General features: G+C 44.3%; 1 protein-coding gene across 2 annotated transcripts in view; it reads left to right on the top strand.

Moving 5' to 3' along the window:
- The window catches only part of LOC137543984 (phosphatidylinositol 3,4,5-trisphosphate 3-phosphatase TPTE2-like), an 86573-nt gene that overhangs the window by 16679 nt on the left and 50731 nt on the right, over positions 1 to 19163 (top strand). For both annotated transcript variants that reach the window (XM_068265040.1, XM_068265039.1), the window contains exons 2-3: positions 2008 to 2077; positions 15701 to 15775. In XM_068265040.1, coding sequence (XP_068121141.1) covers positions 2028 to 2077; positions 15701 to 15775 — 125 coding nt within the window. In that variant the 5' untranslated portion in view covers positions 2008 to 2027. The remainder of the gene's footprint in view (positions 1 to 2007; positions 2078 to 15700; positions 15776 to 19163) is intronic.

A 19163-nucleotide genomic window follows, 5' to 3' on the forward strand; every position in this document is an offset into this window, starting at 1 on the left:
GCTTCAAGGATAATAATCTTATCTTTAAAAATAATAAATTGTCATTATCATTGTTAATACAGAAGGTGATGTAAATAAAAAACATTCTGAAGGTCCACTGAAACTCACTCATGATTCAGATAGTTCTCAATGCCAAGCATATTGTAAGCAAGGGAAAATCAATATTCAAAGATTAATTAAAATAACAGATAACATTAGGTGATACTTTTAAAGGACCACTATCATGAAAAATTGTAAAATGTGTAATGTGTGTATGCATATGTATAAAATGTACATTTTTTTCCAGAGTAAAATGCACTGTAAGGCCCAGTGCACACCAAAACCGCTAGCAGATCCGCAATACGCTAGCGGTTTTGGGAGCTGATTTCAGAGCGATTCTAGGTATGTTTAGAGAGGTTTTCTAAACATACCTAGCGGTTTTGCGTGCGTTTTTGTGTAGCAGATTACACATATTGTTACAGTAAAAGCTGTTACAGAACAGCTACTGTAACAAAAATGCCTGGCAAACTGCTCTGAACTAGCGTTTTTCAGAGCGGTTTGCGGTTTTCCTATACTTTACATTGAGGACGAAACGCTTCCGAAAACCGCAAACGCGCAGCAGGAGGCGCGTTTGCGGCTTGGCAAAAAACGCAAAACGCCGGTGTGCACCATCCCATTGCAATACATTAGACAAGCGTTTTTAGAGGCGGATGCGGCCGGCGGATCGCTCCAAAAACCGCTCGGTGTGCACTGGGCCTAAGGCCTGGAACACACCAGAGGAGTTTTTCTGAGCGTTTTGAGTTTTTAAATCTGCTGCTAATGTTATTCTATGTGTCTGTGCACACTGGAGCAATGAGGTTTTGTAAAAAACCCCATAGCATTACATTGGGAAGAGTTTTTAGAGGTTTCAAAAGCTCTTCCCAATGTAATGCTATGGGGTTTTTTACAAAACCTCATTGCTCCAGTGTGCACAGACACATAGGATAACATTAGCAGCAGATTTAAAAACTCAAAACGCTCAGAAAAACTCCTCTGGTGTGCACCAGGCCTAAGGCCTGGGGCAACTGAGCAGATTTGGATGCGATCCGCCGGCCGCATCTGCCTTCAAATCCGCTTGGCTAATGTATTTCAATGGGCTAGTGCACACCGGCGGTTTGAGGTTTTTAGCAAACCGCAAACGTGCCTCCTGCTGCACGTTTGCGGTTTGTTAAAAACCTCAAACCGCCGGTGTGCACCACACATTGAAATACAATAGCCAAGCGTTTTCACTGGCTGATGCGGCCGGCTGATCGCATACAAAAAAAATTTCCTAGATCACTGTCCTGCAATAGATTGTAAAAATCTTATTCTAATCTGGTTTTGAACTAGTCTATCTCCTCATAGAGGATTCTCAGGGTTCTCTTTATTTTTAAAAGCAGTTACTGAACAGCAGTTGCTAAGCCCGATTACCAAAATAGTGTACAAGTGAGTAGGGAAGCTAGTCAACATCTCTGTATAGAGCTTTTTCAGGAAGTGCTTTTGTAAATTATAAAAGAAATACTGAGGATCCCCCACAAGGAGATGGACTAGTCCAAAACCTTTCAGTTCTCTCAGGTCTTTACTGTTTACTGTAAGCAACAACAACATAGGAGAAAAGTAATTTATAGAGCATTTCACTAAGGGAGAGATTTTTTTTAGACATGTGTATTTAAAATTTTACAATTTTTTGCTACGTTGGTCCTTTAACACCTTCAGGAATTCTCCATTAAGGTAAAATAGGGGCTCTTGCATCCTATTTTTTTTAATGCACATGCAGACCCGCCTATAGTAACTAACTAGCTGGCGTCAGCCTTGGAAAGGGTGGAGCTTAGTTCCATGTCAAGAAAGCTAAAGCCACTCTGACTTTGCCCAGAGATCATTGGGCTGCCCAGGGGTGCAGACATTTAACTGAAAATGATGACGCTGTTTGTTAGGTTAGTCCTATTTAGCGATGTGTCTGGTTTATAGGTGATTTATTTTTAATAAAATTAAATTTCGTTCATGTTTTAGCTCCTGGAATCATTGACAAGATGTCCAGCGTAAGGTTTGATCCAGGGACAGAGGGCAATGAAGTCAACGGGTGAGTGATCAGCCATGGCAATGTGTAAGCAGAATGGGCTAGATATTAACATGATTGGTGGTATCATCTGTGCTCAGATAGTCTCTGGTATACTTTTCTGGATGCTCTCTTCTTTCTGTTGTAAGTTTCTGAACACTGTGACACACCCACTGTCACAAGCCTGAACGGAAGAACAGGGTTTTGAGCACAGTTTGCAGTATACAGACACTGAACCAAGGAATATGGTGCAAATATAAAGTTTTATTGCAAAGCAATAATGCAAGCATACATGCAACCGTGAATGCAAATATCATGCAAACCTATGCACAGCACACAATACATACAAGTGTAGCAAGCGACAAATATTTACAAGACCTGACTATCTATCTAACTAAGTGCACAATAATATATACAGAAAATAACATATAAATATATACAATCATACGCGGTAATAAGGAATCAAACAGAGTATCAGAGTCAAACAGGAGAGCAAGGTCAGTAACAGGTAATCAGCTAAAGTACAGTACCAGCCAGAGATAAGGCAAAAGGAAGGTCTCAAAAAGAAATAACAGGGTTCGGCAACAGGAAGGCATAAACAGAGATCAGGGCAAGGAACAGGAACCAGGGTGTCCAGAAACTCAGACCTGGGAGCTCAAAGTTCTGGCAATTAGCAGGGGGAAGAGGCAGTCCTTAAATAGTCCATGTGATAACAGGATGCATGTGATGAGTTGCAGAAAATTAGGGCTGCTCACAGTCTACAGAGCCCTCTGCTGGTGGCACAATGAAAGTCCCTGCAGTCCATGCAAATGCTGCCACCAGCAGGCAGGAAAAGGTTATGCATGGTCCCTGACACCCACGCACGCAGGCACAGACACTCACTCACTCACTCAAATGGGGCATTTTCTGCCTTTTCACACAAATAATGAATAGTTAAACCCCTTGGCGTTATGATTCTATCCGGATTTTACGGTCTAAAAGCGGTACAATTTTTTTTGCACCCTTTCAGACCCTAAAACCTAGGAAAAAATCATGCTGCCAGGGAGATTTGCACATCCCCTGTAACCACTCACCTCCCTGGCTCCAGCTTGGCAGTTATGCCTCCATCCTCCGGGTGGCACTGCAACCCTAAAGTGAGATTCAATAATCTCTAAAGTGAGATTGGCGGCTGTCGTCATGACGACAGCCCGCGATCTCACCACGAGGAAGCAGAGCCCCGGAGGACGGAAGAAGAATAGCGTCCGACGTCGGGATCCCCAGGAGGTATGTAGAAACGCTCCCACTGCGCGCATTGCACTGCATAGAACCTCAGGCGGCTACCCCGAGCAGAGGTCTGGATTACCGCTCTGAGCTTTGGTTTTCTGCCCCGACCCTAGCTCGGGGTTACCGCCAAGGAGGTTAAAGGACACCTGAAGTGAAAAATGGAAGCTGCCATATTTATTTCCTTTTAATCAATTCCATTTGCCCGGCAGTCCTGCTGATCTCTTTGACTGCAGTAGTGTCTGAATCTCACACCTGAAACAAGCATGGAGGTTCATCCAAACATTTTAGCCATGTGGATCTGTGCACAGCTCTGAGCTGTTGATGCTTGAACTGAGGGGACACAGAGACCTGAAGAAAGCCAGGCTGGGACGCCAGCTGGCAATGAAGCAGAGCCATATACACCGATGATTAGGACTGTGTTGTGACAGCTTTGGTGTATGTGCATACAGCCTTCGCATCCAGCACTACAGTGGCATGTATCTTGAACAGGAGGTGCCTACTGGCACCACCCAGTAACAGGAGAAGCTCCTGGAGCAAAGGACTTTATCATCGTCATTATTATTAAAGGGCCATAACAGTGGTTACTAAGCACAAGGTTATAGCTTTATGAGGTTCATCTATGGTTAAAAGTATTCGAGGCAGATGAACAGCAAGATAGCCAGGTAACTGGTATTGTTTAAAAGGAAATACATATGGCAGCCTGAGCCTCCATATCTCTCTTGCTTCAAGTGTGCTTTAATGTAAATCTGTAAGGAGAATAACAGTGAAAGTTAGATGCTTGGCTCAGTAGAGGGAAGTCTCTCGATAGTTCAGAGGCTTCCCCATCATCCTGACCCTACCGATTAAGCGCTGGGATCCTCTTAGCATATCCTGCATGGGCTTGGCTCCCGTTACTCGCCAACCATGTGGGGTGCGTGTATAGGGCGAGGAGTGCGCCCGGGCACAGCGGAGGACAAGCGAAGACCATGGACAGGTAATGTATAGCTCACACTGGGCACCGTGGGGGACATTAAACATTGGGGGGACAGTACCGGGGGTCTTGTCGTGTTTGTTGCTTGTCCCGATATTGCTCCCTGTTAATGCCGCACACCTGTTTGAGCAAGGTGGCCCTCCATCTTGCAGTCGGCCTGAAATTGGTCGCATTGTCGGTTGGGCATACACTTGGCGGCAACGATTTTCATTCGATTCCAATTATAATAATCTAATCTCATGGCCGATCGGCCGCCAACTCTCCTGATGTATGGCCACCTTTAGACACAAGATGTTAATAACTCAATCCAGGCATTGTCATTCTTTTGAGACATAGTTGAATGATGATAGTTGTGGGAAGGGAGATGATTAATCAGGCTAGGGAAAATCACACTATACAGGAACACCCAGGGAACAGGGCGTTCCTGTTGGTTATATGGCAGACCGAACAAAAGCCTGAGGGCCACTGAATCATATTTACACAATCAGCCAATCTCTGAGGTCCCTGGCTCTGGACACAGTGGCGTAGCAATAGGGGTTGCAGAGGTAGCCACCGCATTGGGGCCCTTGGGCTAGAGAGGCCCCATGGGGCCCTTCCTAAACCCCAGTATAAGCTGTTTATTGGTCCTGTGGTGGTAATAATCACTTCTATAGATGCTTTGAATAGTAGTAATCATTAACAAACTGTTCCCCATCCCCTTCTTGCACCTCTAATACAGTAGATGACCTTGGCAGGTTTTGCTGCGCCGTATCAATTGATACGTATAGAGTGCTTGGGGGGCCCCGTGTAAAACTTGCACCGGGGCCCCATAGCTCCATAGCTATGCCACTGTGTGGACAGGTGACAAGAAAGAGTCTATATACATTGGGTTGCAAAAGTATTTGGCCCTCTTGAAGTTTTCCACATTTTGTCTCATTACTGCCACAAACATGCATCAATTTTATTGGAATTCCACGTGAAAGACCAATACAAAGTGGTGTACATGTGAGAAGTGGAACGAAAATCATACATCATTCCAAACATTTTTTACAAATAAATAACTGCAAAGTGGGATGTGCGTAATTATTCTGCCCCCTGAGTAAATAATTTGTTGAACCACCTTTTGCTGCAATTACAGCTGCCAGTCTTTTAGGGTATGTCTCTACCAGCTTTGCACATCTAGAGACTGAAATACTTGCACACAAGGGCGTAGGGCCCGTGGTCACAGCGGTCGCCTTGGCGACCGGGCCCGGCTCCTGTGGAGGCGGGGGAGGGGCCCGGGGGGCCCATCTCCGTTTGGAGGGCCATGCGGCCCATGCGCGCTGGTAGGGGGGAGCCGCAGCCGCGGGGAGGGTAGCCCGACCTCTCCCTCCCTTCCTCTCCCCGGGCCCCCCCCCCTCAGATGCAGAGTGAGCGGCTCACGGAAGCGCTGTAGGCAGAACTCACCTCCCTGCGTTCCACTAGCCGCTGATCTCCTCTCTGGCTGGCTCTGCATAGATGCTGTTACACACGCAGCTTCCGGCTAAACAGGACGCTGCGTGTGTAAGCATCTATGCAGAGCCAGCCAGAGAGGAGATCAGCGGCGATTGGAACCAGGGACGGAGGTGAGTTCTGCCTACAGCGCTTCCGTGAGCCGCTCACTCTGCATCTGAGGGGGGGGGGGCCCGGGGAGAGGAAGGGAGGAAGAGGTCGGGCTGCCCTCCCCGCGGCTGCGGCCCCCCCTCCATTATGGGGACGGGGCACCTACCTACCTAATCTATCCTGGGGGGCAGCTACCTAATCTATCCTGGGGGGCAGCTACCTAATCTAACCTATACTGGGGGCACCTACCTAATCTATCCTGGGGCAGCTACCTAATCTATCCTGGGGGGCAGCTACCTAATCTAACCTAATCCTGGGGGGCAGCTTCCTAATCTATCCTGGGGGGAAGCTACCTAATCTATCCTGGGGGGCAGCTACCTAATCTAACCTATACTGGGGGGCACCTACCTAATCTATCCTGGGGGCAGCTACCTAATCTATCCTGGGGGGCAGCTACCTAATCTAACCTATACTGGGGGGCACCTACCTAATCTAACCTATACTGGGGGGCACCGACCTAATCTAATTTATACTGGGGGCACCTACCTATCTAACCTATACTGGGGGCACTTATCTAACCTGTATTGGGGGCACCTAGCTAGCCTATACAGGTGGCAACTAAACTGGCTACCTATATTGGAGGCACCTACCTAACTAACCTATACTGGGGGCACCTACCTATCTAACCTACGCTGGGGGCAACTATTCTGGCTACCTATATTAGAGGCACCCACCTAGCTAACCTGTACTGGGGGCACCTATCTATCTAACTTATACCGGCGGCGCCTGCCTATCTCACCTATACCGGGGGCAACTATACTGGCTTACCTATGCCTGACTACCTATACTGGGGGGACCTATAGCTGGCTATAGGGATTTTGATATGTGTGTGCATCCGTCGGGTGTTGCCGGGGGAGGGGGGGCTGTTGTTGCCGGGGGGGGGGGCCCACATCCAGATTCCGCATCGGGGCCCAGAGGTTTGTAGCTACGCCACTGCTTGCACATTGTTCTTTGCAAAACAGCTCCAGCTCAGTCAGATTAGATGGACAGCGTTTGTGAACAGCAGTTTTCAGATCTTGCCACAGATTCTCGATTGGATTTGGATCTGGACTTTGACTGGGCCATTCTAACACATAGATATGTTTTGTTTTACCATTCCATTGTTGCCCTGGCTTTATGTTTAGGGTCATTGTCCTGCTGGAAGGTGAACCTCCGCCCCAGTCTCAAGTCTTTTGCAGTCTCCAAGAGGTTTTCTTCCAAGTTTGTACTGTGTTTTGCTCCATCCATCTTCCCATCAACTCTGACCAGCTTCCCTGTCCCTGCTGAAGAGAAGCACCCCCCGAGCATGATGCTGCCACCACCATATTTGACAGTGGGGATGGTGTGTTCAGAGTGATGTGCAGTGTTAGTTTTCCGCCCCACATAGCGTTTTGCATTTTGGCCAAAAAGTTCCATTTTGGTCTCATCTGACCAGAGCACCTTCTTCCACATGGTTGCTGTGTCCCCCACATGGCTTGTGGCAAACTGCAAACGGGACTTCTTATGCTTTCTGTTAACAGTGCCTTTCTTCTTGCCACTCTTCCATAAAGGCCAACTTTGTACAGTGCATGACTAATAGTTGTCCTATGGACAGAGTCTCCCACCTGAGCTGTAGATCTCTGCAGCTCGTCCAGAGTCACTATGGGCCTCTTAACTGCATTTCTGATCAGCGCTCTCCTTGTTCGGCCTGTGAGTTTAGGTGGATGGCCTTGTCTTGGTAGGTTTACAGTTGTGCCATACTCCTTCCATTTCTGAATGATCGCTTGCACAGTGCTCCGTGGGATGTTCAAGGTTTTGGAAATCTTTTTGTAGCCTAAGCCTGCTTTAAATTTCTCAATAACTTGATCCCTGACCTGTCTTGTGTGTTCTTTGGACTTCACGGTGTTGTTGCTCCAAATATTCTCTTAGACAACCTCTGAGGCCCTCACAGAGCAGCTGTATTTGTACTGACATTAGATTACACACAGGTGCACTCTATTTAGTCATTAGCACTCATCAGGCAATGTCTATAGGCAACTGACTGCACTCAGATCAAAGGGGGCCGAATAATTATGCACACACCACTTTGCAGTTATTGATTTGTAAAAAATGTTTGGAATCATGTATGATTTTCGTTCCACTTCTCATGTGTACACCACTTTGTATTGGTCTTTCATGTGGAATTCCAATAAAATTGATTCATGTTTGTGGCAGTAATGTGACAAAATGTGGAAAAAGGGGGCCGAATACTTTTGCAACCCACTGTACACAGGAAACTTTATGCAGTCTCATACAGTGTATAAACAAATACAATATCAATCACAAACAATGATGGAATGTATTAACTATAAATACAGGTCTGCATTGACATTCGGTACAACTATTTTTTCCCATTTTGTTTTTCATTCAGTTTGTCATTGAAGGCCTCAATTTTTTTTTGTTTAAACGTTATAAGTTCTATTATTAATTTATAGTTACAGGGAATCCGAGGTGAGAGGGATATGGAGGCTGACATGTTTATTTTCTTTTACATAATGCACATTGCCTGGCTGTCCTGCTGACCCTCTGCCTCTAATACTTTAAGCCATAGACCCTGAACAAGCATGCAGATTAGGTGTCTATGAGAAATCTGACAATATTAGCTGCATGCTTGTTTCAGGGTATGATTTAGACCCTACTGACCAGAAAGATCAGCAGGACTGCTGGGCAACTCGTATTGTTTAAAAGGAAATAAATATGGCAGCCTCCATAGGTCTCACACCTCGGGTTCCTTTTAAACGAACTCTATTGCAAACATTTGTAACATTTATAATGCATAAATATTCAGAACCAGAGTGACGAATCTGATACCATTATTATTATTATTGATCTACAGTAGCAATAAAAGTATGTGAACCCTTTGGAATGATATGGATTTCTGCACAAATTGGTCATAAAATGTGATCTGATCTTCATCTAAGTCACAACAATAGACAATCAGTCTTCTTAAACTAATACCACACAATTAATTAAATGTTTCCATGTTTTTATTGAACACACCATGTGAACATTCACAGTGCAGGGGGAAAAGGTATGTGAACCCCTAGACTAATGACATCTCCAAGAGCTAATTGGAGGGAGGTGTTTGCCAGAAATCAATGAGATGAGATTGGAGGTGTTGGTTACAGCTATCCTGCCCTATAAAAAATACTCACCAGTTTTGGGTATGCTTTTCCCAAGAAGTATTGTCTGATGTGAATGATGCCTCGCACAGAAGAGCTCTCAGAAGACCTACGATTAGGAATTGTTTACTTGCATAAAGAGCTGGAAAGGGCTATAAAAGTATTTCCAAAAGTCTTCCTGTTCATCAACCAACGGTAAGACAAATTGTCTATAAATGGAGAAAGTTCAGTAGGGCTGCTGCTCTCCCTAGGAGTGGTTGTCCTTTAAAGATGCAAGAGCACAGCGCAGAATGCTCAATGAGGTGAAGAAGAATCCTAGGAGTTGATTCACTAAACAGCGCTTACGGTGTAATGCTATACGTAAGGCGCGTGCTAATGGCAATTACGGTAGAGTGTGCGATAATTAGATAGAGGTCGGTAGTGACACAGTAAAGAGCATTTGTTAAGAATTAGGTCAGTGCGCACGTAATGCATTGATTGCGCACCAGTAATTCATTATGCGCGTAATCAGTTATGCGTAGTGTGTAATTAAAGGATACATCCAAGGTAAAACAAAAATCAAAATTCACTTACCGGGGACTTCCTCCAGCCCCTGGCAGTCGTTCTGTGCCCTCCCAGCAGCTCCTCTCACTGCCGGTGTCCTCAGCTGAAGAATCCGACCTTGCCAGGTCGGCTTGCGGGTCGGCTTCATGTGCGCTTCACGGCATGGGTCACGTGGTGTAGCCGACGTCATCAGGTCTGTACTGCGCAGGCTTCTTCAGCGTAGGACACCGGCAGTGAGCGGAGCTGCAGCGAGGGCACAGGATGGCTGCCAGGGGCTGGAGGAAGCCCCAGGTAAGTGGATTTTGATTTTTGTTTTACCTTGGACCTCTCCTTTAAATTCCCTAGTCTTTTTAATTTAATTATTCAGTGCTTGCATACTGTATATTTTGCTGTTTTTCCATTGTTCTTTTGCTTTGGTTGCAGTGGAGCAGGAGCGGAGACGTGGCCCCCATAATAGAGGCCAGCCACTGAGGCGCAGCCTAAAACAAGCCAAAGGCAGCCAGTGACACAAAGTTCACAGTATGCATTCATATCACGCATATTACACAGCACACAAGTCACACTACACAGTATCCACATATTATATTGCCTACAGTGATATACAAACAATAAAAGTTATGGTTGCTTGGCATTGTACATATGAGCAACACAATTTAAATACTACTTAACAAACAATGAAAAAATAGACATAGGGCAAAAACAGCTACAAATTGTAAAGGACACTTACAAACAAATAACACTTACTTGCCCAGTCTCAAACTATTCTGAATCTGGTGCTGATGAGCAAAGCTTTCATAGGTCAAAAACAGCTGACAAATGTTAAAGAGTACCACCTAATTGAAATGCTTGCATCATTCCATTATTACGCGCATAAACATATACGCGCCCAAAGTAATGCGTGCTATCTAGTTGTAGCGCGCTGTGTAGTAAGAGCTTGTTCCCAGCACGCGCTGTGCATTTGTAATGGGCGCTGTGTATTCCCACCGCACTTTGGGTGGTTATACCGCGCAATGTGTGGTTTTACAACACGCTGTGTAGTTTTAGCGACACGCACAATAACACACATTTATATTCTGTGGACAGATGAAACCAAAGTTGAGTTGTTTGGAAGAAATGCACAAAACTATGGGCTTGATTCACTAAACCGTGATAACTCAAATATCACACCTTATCAAAGATATCACACCTTATCAAAGTTTACATGCCTTATTAGAGTAGCATAGTGAGCGCTTCGAACCCGTAGGGGCTCAGGGCAGGACGAGTGCCTTAGCCAATTAGCAGGCATAAGTTTGTAGTGCTCGCTATGCTACTCTGATAAGCCATGTTAACTTTGATAAGGTGTGATATCTTTGATAAGGTGTGATATTTGAGTTATCACGGTTTAGTGAATCAAGCCCTATGTGTGGAGAAAAAGAGGCACAGCACACCAACATGAAAACCTCATCCCAACTGTGGAGTATGGTGGTGGGGGCATCATGGTTTGGAGCTGCTTTGCTGGCTCAGGGCCTGGAGTTTATCAAGACATTTTGCAGGAGAACTTAAAGGGAAGGTTCAGGGTGAGGGAAAAAAAAATCAAAATCCACTTACCTGGGGCCTGCTCCAGCACATGGCAGGCAGGATGTGCCCTCAGCGCCGCTCCGCAGGCTCCCGGTGGTCTCCGGTGGCCGACCCGACCTGGCCAGGCCGGCGGCCAGGTCGGGCTTCTTCTGCGCTCCAATCTGCGTTTCACGCGGGCGCGATGACGTCATTGGACGTCCTCCGGGCTGTACTGCGCAGGCTCATTAGTTCTGAGACTGTGCAGTACAGCGCGGAGGACGTCTGATGACGTCATCGCGCCCGCGTGAAACGCAGATCGGAGCGCACAAGAAGCCACCGGAGACCACCAGGAGCCTGCAGAGCTGCGCCGAGGACACATCCTGCCTGCCACGTGCTGGAGGAGGCCCCAGGCAAGTGGATTTTGATTTTTATTTTTTTCCCTCACCCTGAACCTTCCCTTTAAAGGACTCACGAGGTGACATGTGACATGATGAGATATACATGTGTATGTACAGTGCCTAGCACACAAATAACTAGGCTGTATTCCTTTTTCTCTTTCTCTGCCTGAAAAAGTTAAAAATCAGGTATGTAAGTGGCAGTTCCTGTCAGGACTGGGTCGGACTCTAGCGTAACCCTCACTCATGAGGAATTTCAGCCATAAAACACTTTTGTGGTAGTAAATGGCTTCTAAGAGCAGGAAAGAGATAAAAAAGGTAAATAGTTCATATATTTTAGCCCTGGCATATTTTAATTAATGTTTCATTGAGAAAAGGCCATGATACAGTAAAAGCTTAAAAAGTTGATGTAAATATAAAATAAAACTGCGGGATAACTTTAAAAGTCATTTTTAGAAGGAGGAGGACATATACAATTGTTTATCTCAGTTTTTTTTTTCACCTCGGATGTCCTTTAAGGCCATCTGTCCACTAGCTGAAGCTCAGCAGAAGATGGGTGTTGCAACAGGACAACGAAAGCATAGAAGTAAATCAACAGCAGAATGGCTTAAACAGAAGAAAATACGCCTTCTGGAGTGGCCCAGTTAGGGTCATGATCTCAACCCAATTGTGATGCTGTGGCATAACCTCAAGAAAGCGATTTACACCAGACAACCCAAGAATATTGCTGAACTGAAACAGTTCTGTAAAGAGGAATGGTCAAGAATTGACCGTGTGCACATCTGATCTGCAACTGCAAGAAACGTTTAGTTGAAAATATTGCTGCCAAAGGAGGTTCAACCAGTTATTAAATCCAAGGGTTCACATGCCTTTTTCTCCTGCATTGTGTATGTTTACATGGTGTTCCATCAAAATATGGAAACATTTAAATATTTGTGTGGCATTAGTTTAAGCAGACTGTGATGGTCTATTGTTGTGACTTAGATGAAGATCAGATCACATTTTAAGACCAATTTGGTCAAAAGGGTTCACATACTTTTTATTGCTACTGTTTATAGTACCAGCATCTTCCATGACGCTGTACAACAGCATACAGGTTATAACAATACCAAATAAACAATGCAACAGTTAACGCTACAATACAACGGTGGATTACCGGGATGTACTGAGCAAATCAACTTCAGGGTTTTTACAGGGGTGGGAGATATGCACACCCATTACACAGCATTGTGAGTAAAAGTGGAAAATAGCCCTAGCCAAATAGCCTTACAGTCTAGTGCTAGGTACACACAATGAGATTATTTTCAACGGGTCCGATCGATTTCTGATCGTTTTCCGATTTTCCATGGAAGTGAACAGAAAATTTGTCGGAAAGAGATCGGCCATGTTGGAAAAAAAAACTGTAATTACCTATTCTGTATTTTTTATATTGGTGTAAACCGTTGTCTGTATTATTTTGTACCCCATGTTTGTTTCTTACGTTGTACAGCGCCACGGAATATGTTGGTTCTTCATAAAACTATAATAATAATATGTTCAGTGCTACGGAAGATGTTGGTGCTATATACAGTGCTGCCCATAATTATTGATACCCCTGGTAAATTTTTACTTAAAGTTACTTTTATTCAACCAGCAAGTAATTTTTTGACGGGAAATTATATAGATGTCTCCCAAAAGATAATAAGACATTGTGCAAGCGGCATTATTGTGGGAGGGGGGGGCACATTTCTCAGCTTTTATTTACATTTGAGCAATAACTGTCCAGTCCAAAATGATTCATATTATTCTCAATAATCAATGCCTTAATTGGCAATTACAGCAAACAAACGCTTCCTATAATTGCAGACCAGCTTTTTGTATGTCTCCACAGGTATTTTTGCCTATTCATCTTTAGCAATGAGCTCCAGATCTTTCAGGTTGGAAGGTCTTCTTACCATCTACCTGATCTTTAGCTCCCTCCACAGATCCTCAATTTGATTCAAATCAGGACTCTGGCCGGGCAACTCCAAAACGTTAATGTTGTCTGCTAACCATTTCTTCACCACATTTGCTGTGTGTTTTTGGGGTCATTGTCATGCTGAGATGTCCACTGGTGCCCAAGTTTCTCTGGAGACTGCCTTATGTTATCGTTGAGAATCCTCATGTATTTCTCTTTTTTCATGGTGCCGTTTCCTGTGATTAGGTTCCCTGTTCCAATGGCTGAAAAACACTCTCAAAACATTAGGTTTCCACCATCATGTTTGACAGTGGGGATGGTGTTCTTTGGGTTAAAAGCTTCTCCCTTTTTTACACCAAATGAAGGAAACACCATTGTGACCAAATAATTCATTTTTTCTTTCATCTGACCATAACACAGAAAACCAGAAGTGTTCTTCTTTGTCCAGATGAGCATTTGCAAAGGCCAAGCGAGCTTTTGTGTGCCTTATCTGGAGAAGAGGCATCCTCTTTGGTCTGCATCTGTGGAAGCCAGCAGTGTGCAGTGTCCGTTGGACTGTCTGCCTTGAGACATTGCCACCAGCAGAGCCCAGATCCACCAGGATGGCCTTGGTGGTGATCCTTTGGATTCTTTTTCACCTCTCTCACTATCATCGTGGCCAGCACAGGTGTCACTTGAGATTTTCCACAGTGCAGAACATCTTGTGTTTTTTAATAATACTTTGCACTGTAGCCACTGGAACTTGAAAACATTTAGAAATGGATTTGTAGCCCTTTTCTGACTTGTGAGTAGCCACAATGCGCAACCGCAGGTCCTCACTGAGCTCCTAAGCCATGACAGTCCACAAACTGGAGAGAGCTGCTGCTTTTCACCTGTTGAGTTGATTAAAACAGCTGTTCCCAATTAATCAGGGTAATTAGGATGCTTTAGAACAGCTTGGACTATTTGGAATGGTATAGAACTTGGATTTTCACACAGACTGTGACAGTTTGTGAAGGGTATGAATAATTTTGGACTGGATACTTTTTGCTCAAATGTAACTAAAAGGTGAGAATTCCCCCCGCCCCCCCCCCCCCCGCCCCCCCAATAATGCCTCTTGTACATCGCCTTATTATCTTTTGGGAGACACCTATGTCATTTCCTGTAAAAAAAATTACTTGCTGGTTGAATAAAAGTAACCTTAAGTCAAAATTTGCTAGGGGTATGAATAATTATGGGTAGCACTGTAAATAAAAAAGAATAATATGTAATTAGGCCATACACATAGATATATGAAGCAATTACTACTTTGGATAAATTTCTTCTCAGAATTAGAATCAGCTGTATTCGCTAAGTATGACGGAGTCTGGAGCCGTACCTGGAATTGCCTTTGGTACACATAGGCTTTGGCAGAAGGGAAAATAAGGCCCGGTTCACATTAGCGGTGGCCGTCCGGAATAGCCGTGCCGGAGCCGGACCGCTTGCAGAACGGACGGAACGGACGCATGGCATGGCAATGAAAGCCTATGCGTCCGTTCACATGCGTCCGTTCTGCCGGACCGGAGCCGGACCGGATCCGGGCCGGATCCGGACTCCGGCGTCCGTTTCAACATGCGCTATTTTTTGGTCCGGCTCCTCCAGCAGCCGTATCCGGGGCGGAGCCGGACTGCACCATCCGGCCAATACAAAGCAATGAGAACCGGAGAGCGCACAACACACTGGCTAAAAATCCGGATGTTCTACCCCACTTCCTATGCGGATTGTTGCGGCGATTTTGGATGGGGACACATGGGCAAGCATTTTGGAGTGGAGCAGCAGTGACTTTACACGAGCTGGAGATGTTGGCAGCATGTCGGAGGTGGAGGTGAGTGCTAAACAGCAGAGGGCCTGATTCCACAGGTCCCCCTTCTGCTGACCTCCCAGACCCCAACATTTTATTTGGTTTGTACTTAACTTTTGCCAAACGGATCCGGATCGCATCCTGATGAACACCTGATGCAACCTCACCGGATCCGGATCGGATCCGGATCAGAACCGTACGGTTCCGATCCGGATCCGGTCCGGATCCGGTCAGGTCATCCGGTCCGTTTGGCAGACAACCGCAAGTGTGAACCGGGCCTAACAGACATAGACAGCGTATACATTAACAATATATACAGCATGTGTACAAACTTCTGTAATGTATAATAAGTCAGCCTCACTATGGAAACATTACAGGAAATGATGCTTTACAGTATAAATTATCATTAACATAAATTCTCATTTCTGTGTTTGCCTGTTAAACAGGTATCCTAAAACTGAAGTAAACATTCAGGTGGATGATGGGAAGAATGATCCAGAGGAAACAACAACATGTCTGAAGTAAGTTAGCGCTTGGTGAGCGTTCTTACAATACAGGACAGGACTGTGCAGACAGAAAACACATGGGGCCCAATCCAGTTCACTTTTTCCTCTAAGTTTTCTCCCAGGAGATACAGTAATTTTTCATCTTCAGTTTATAACTTTCAGCACTCTGCAATTGAAAAAGTACCAAAAAGTAGATGAAAAAGTACTGTCAGAATTTTAATTAATATTTTCACACCTTGTCCTAAAATGTCTTTTAAGCCACCAACAAACAAAAATGTACTCAAAATTATTTTGACAATACTTTTTCACCTACTTTTAGGTACGTTTTTCAATTGTAAAATGCTTTAAAAAAGTTATTTCAAAGATGATATTGTAAAGAGAATATGAAAATTATCTTGGGGAGAACTCGGGAGAAAAAGTTGATGTTTAATCTGTAAGAACATAAAGTAATTCTCTTGAGTGGGAAAGGCAACCATTTGAGAAAATAGCAAGTGTAATGTGCTGTTAACTGGAAAAAACACACAGAAAGAGCTTATAAGTCTCAGGTGGCCGCCCTTTTTATATTGCTTTGCAGACATATCTACATTAAATTGTATTGGAAATAACATGGCACATGATGCCATAAGCATACAGTCCCACCCTCACTTAGAACGAGGCTGTGTTTCTTTTGTTTTGTTCCCCCCCCCCCCCCCCCCAAAAAAAAAAAAAAACAGTTTTCTTACCTTGGGATAATTCCAGCCTCCCATACCCTTCCAGGTCCCTTGGTGTCCTTCGGCTCCCCTCCGTTGTGTTGCTGCTATCTTTAGAAAGATCTCTGACTAGTCTAGTCATGCGCTACTGCACATGTACGGTCCCATTCTGTTGTCGGGGGCATCCTGGACACGTGCAATACAGTTCCTTTGAAAATGGTGCATGCACAGAATGCTTCCAATGATGGAAGAGCAATCGAGGAGGTATGCAGATGGGACCATGCGTGTGCAGTAGCCGATAGTGACAGATCTTTGCAAGGGTGCAGAGGCATAACAGAGGGGACCTGAAGGATACCAAGAGCTTTGAGGGGGGGGGGGGGGGGGCTGGAAGAAGCCTTGGGTAAGCAAAGAATCTACTTTTCTGGTCAAATACAGATGTGCTTTAAGAAAGGACTTTAAATTATACTTAATCTGCAGTCAGACAGTAGTGTAACTCTTATTGATAACTAATGAGGGTTAAAAAACTGTGTGTGGCTGAAAAAAACTTATTGGAGTACAGGGAACCGATAACAAAGCGTACGTACGAAAAGGGCGTCGGGAAAAAAGGGCGCGTGGTATAAACGATAAATGGAAATATCGTTTATAGAAATTATTGTGTAGAATTTCGTTTATAAATAGTGATTTAAAAATGTATAAATCACTAAATAATGTGTATGAGATCGGCAATTCTTAAAACGTTAATCTTCCCTGTTTGTAAAGTGAAACTTATATTTTCGTTTATTAAAAACCCTCCCTGTACCTATCCCTAACCCCTAGACCCCCTGTTGGTGCCTAAACCTAAGACCCCCCTGTTGGTGCCTAACCCTAAGACCCCCCTGTTGGTGCCTAACCCTAAGACCCCCCTGTTGGTGCCTAACCCTAAGACCCCCCTGTTAGTGCCTAAACCTAAGACCCCCCTGTAGGTGCCTAACCCTAAGACCCCCCTGTAGGTGCCTAACCCTAAGACCCCCCTGTTGGTGCCTAAACCTAAGACCCCCCTGTTAGTGCCTAAACCTAAGACCCCCCTGTAGGTGCCTAAACCTAAGACCCCCCTGTTGGTGCCTAAACCTAAAACCCCCTATGGATAATAATGTTTTACAGACATGAATAAATAAAGAATGTAAAGAAAAAAAATGTAAATTATTTTTTTGGGTGGATAATAATGTGTTAGAAATGTTTTAGAAATAGTGATTTATTATCTTCATAAACGTTATTCGTCACGGGCTCATTTTGTAAACTTAAATCATCACAAACATAGTTATAAATCCTTAAAAATCTCCGGGCGCCGTTATAAATCCTTAAAAATCTCCGGCGCCTTATTTTCCCCGTTCAGCGCCCATTAAACGATATTTATAATGAAAGTGAATGGGGCGCCCTTTTTGTCCACTTGTCTCATGCGCCCAAATCTACTGCTTCCGTAGTGTAACTCTTATTGATAACTAATGAGGGTTAAAAAACTGTGTGTGGCTGAAAAAAACTTATTGGAGTACAGGGAACCGATAACAAATTCAATAGTTCAAGGTTTATCTGTATGGGAGCGCAAAGGCATTTAACAATTAGACTTGTTTACCCCAGACAGAAATAATAGAAATCGGGTTGCAATTTGGTTGCTTGTTGTATGTATGCATGTTGAAAGTAGACCAATAAAGGAAGTTTCAGTTGACTTTGTGTGGTTCAGTTCCAGTCTCCGTACAAATTGCAACCAAATTTGCTTCAAATCAGAAAAATTAGCCTTTAAAAATGTAGTATCTACCTTCATCTGTGGCAGGTGTGAATGGCAACATCAACCATAGCAGTGATTCCGATTTTTTTTCCTGAGTTTCCTTACAGGATAATCATTTACAGTCCTTTGGTAGGTGCTGAAAAAATATTGTATGAGTCGAGAAAACATCATCTCTGAGAAAACTCAGGAGAAAAGTGAATTGTTATGGTCGAGGACTCATACAGCCCACCCTTTCCTTTATATACTGCACTGCTTTGTATTTCCATATACAGGTGGACAGCATGATGGCGTAATGAATAGCACTCTTGCCATACAGCACTAGGGTCTCCAGCTCAAATGGAGCCAGGACACTATCTGCATTAAGTTTGTTTATTTCTTTGCGTCAGTTTTCACCGGGTACTCCAGTTTGCTCCCACATGCCAAAACATACAGAGATGTTAATTGGTTCCCACCCATAAAGAAAAACTTTAACCAAGGATCAATCAGTAGCTGATACCCCCTTTCCGCGAGAAATCTTTATTTTTTCTCACATAGATCATCAAAGGTGTCCGTATGGCTGATATTGTGAGTAAACCCCTTCCACAGTGTGATGTCTTGACTATGGTCGTCTGTGAACTTCGTTGCATTGTGGGACATAATGGCTTTTTCCAGCTACCAAGCCAGCAGTATCTCCCTCTATGCGTAAAACTCTCAGTAACGAACATTCCGTACTGATCACTTGGCAGAACTAAGGCTGTCACCCGCAGTGATAAATTTCAGAATGTAAATCAGGGAGAGGAAAGATTACAATGGACAAACACAGACTGCATAATTTATAGGTGAATATTGTAAAAAATAAGCAATTGTATTAATCATGTTATTTTCACTACAGTTCCCCTTTCAGGTTCATACACACAGTAGATTAAACTCAGTCGAGACGGTCGGTAAAGACCACCTGTGCTGAGCCTAGTTT

The sequence above is a fragment of the Hyperolius riggenbachi genome, chromosome 2, assembly GCF_040937935.1.
Source record: "Hyperolius riggenbachi isolate aHypRig1 chromosome 2, aHypRig1.pri, whole genome shotgun sequence".
NCBI lineage: Eukaryota > Metazoa > Chordata > Amphibia > Anura > Hyperoliidae > Hyperolius > Hyperolius riggenbachi.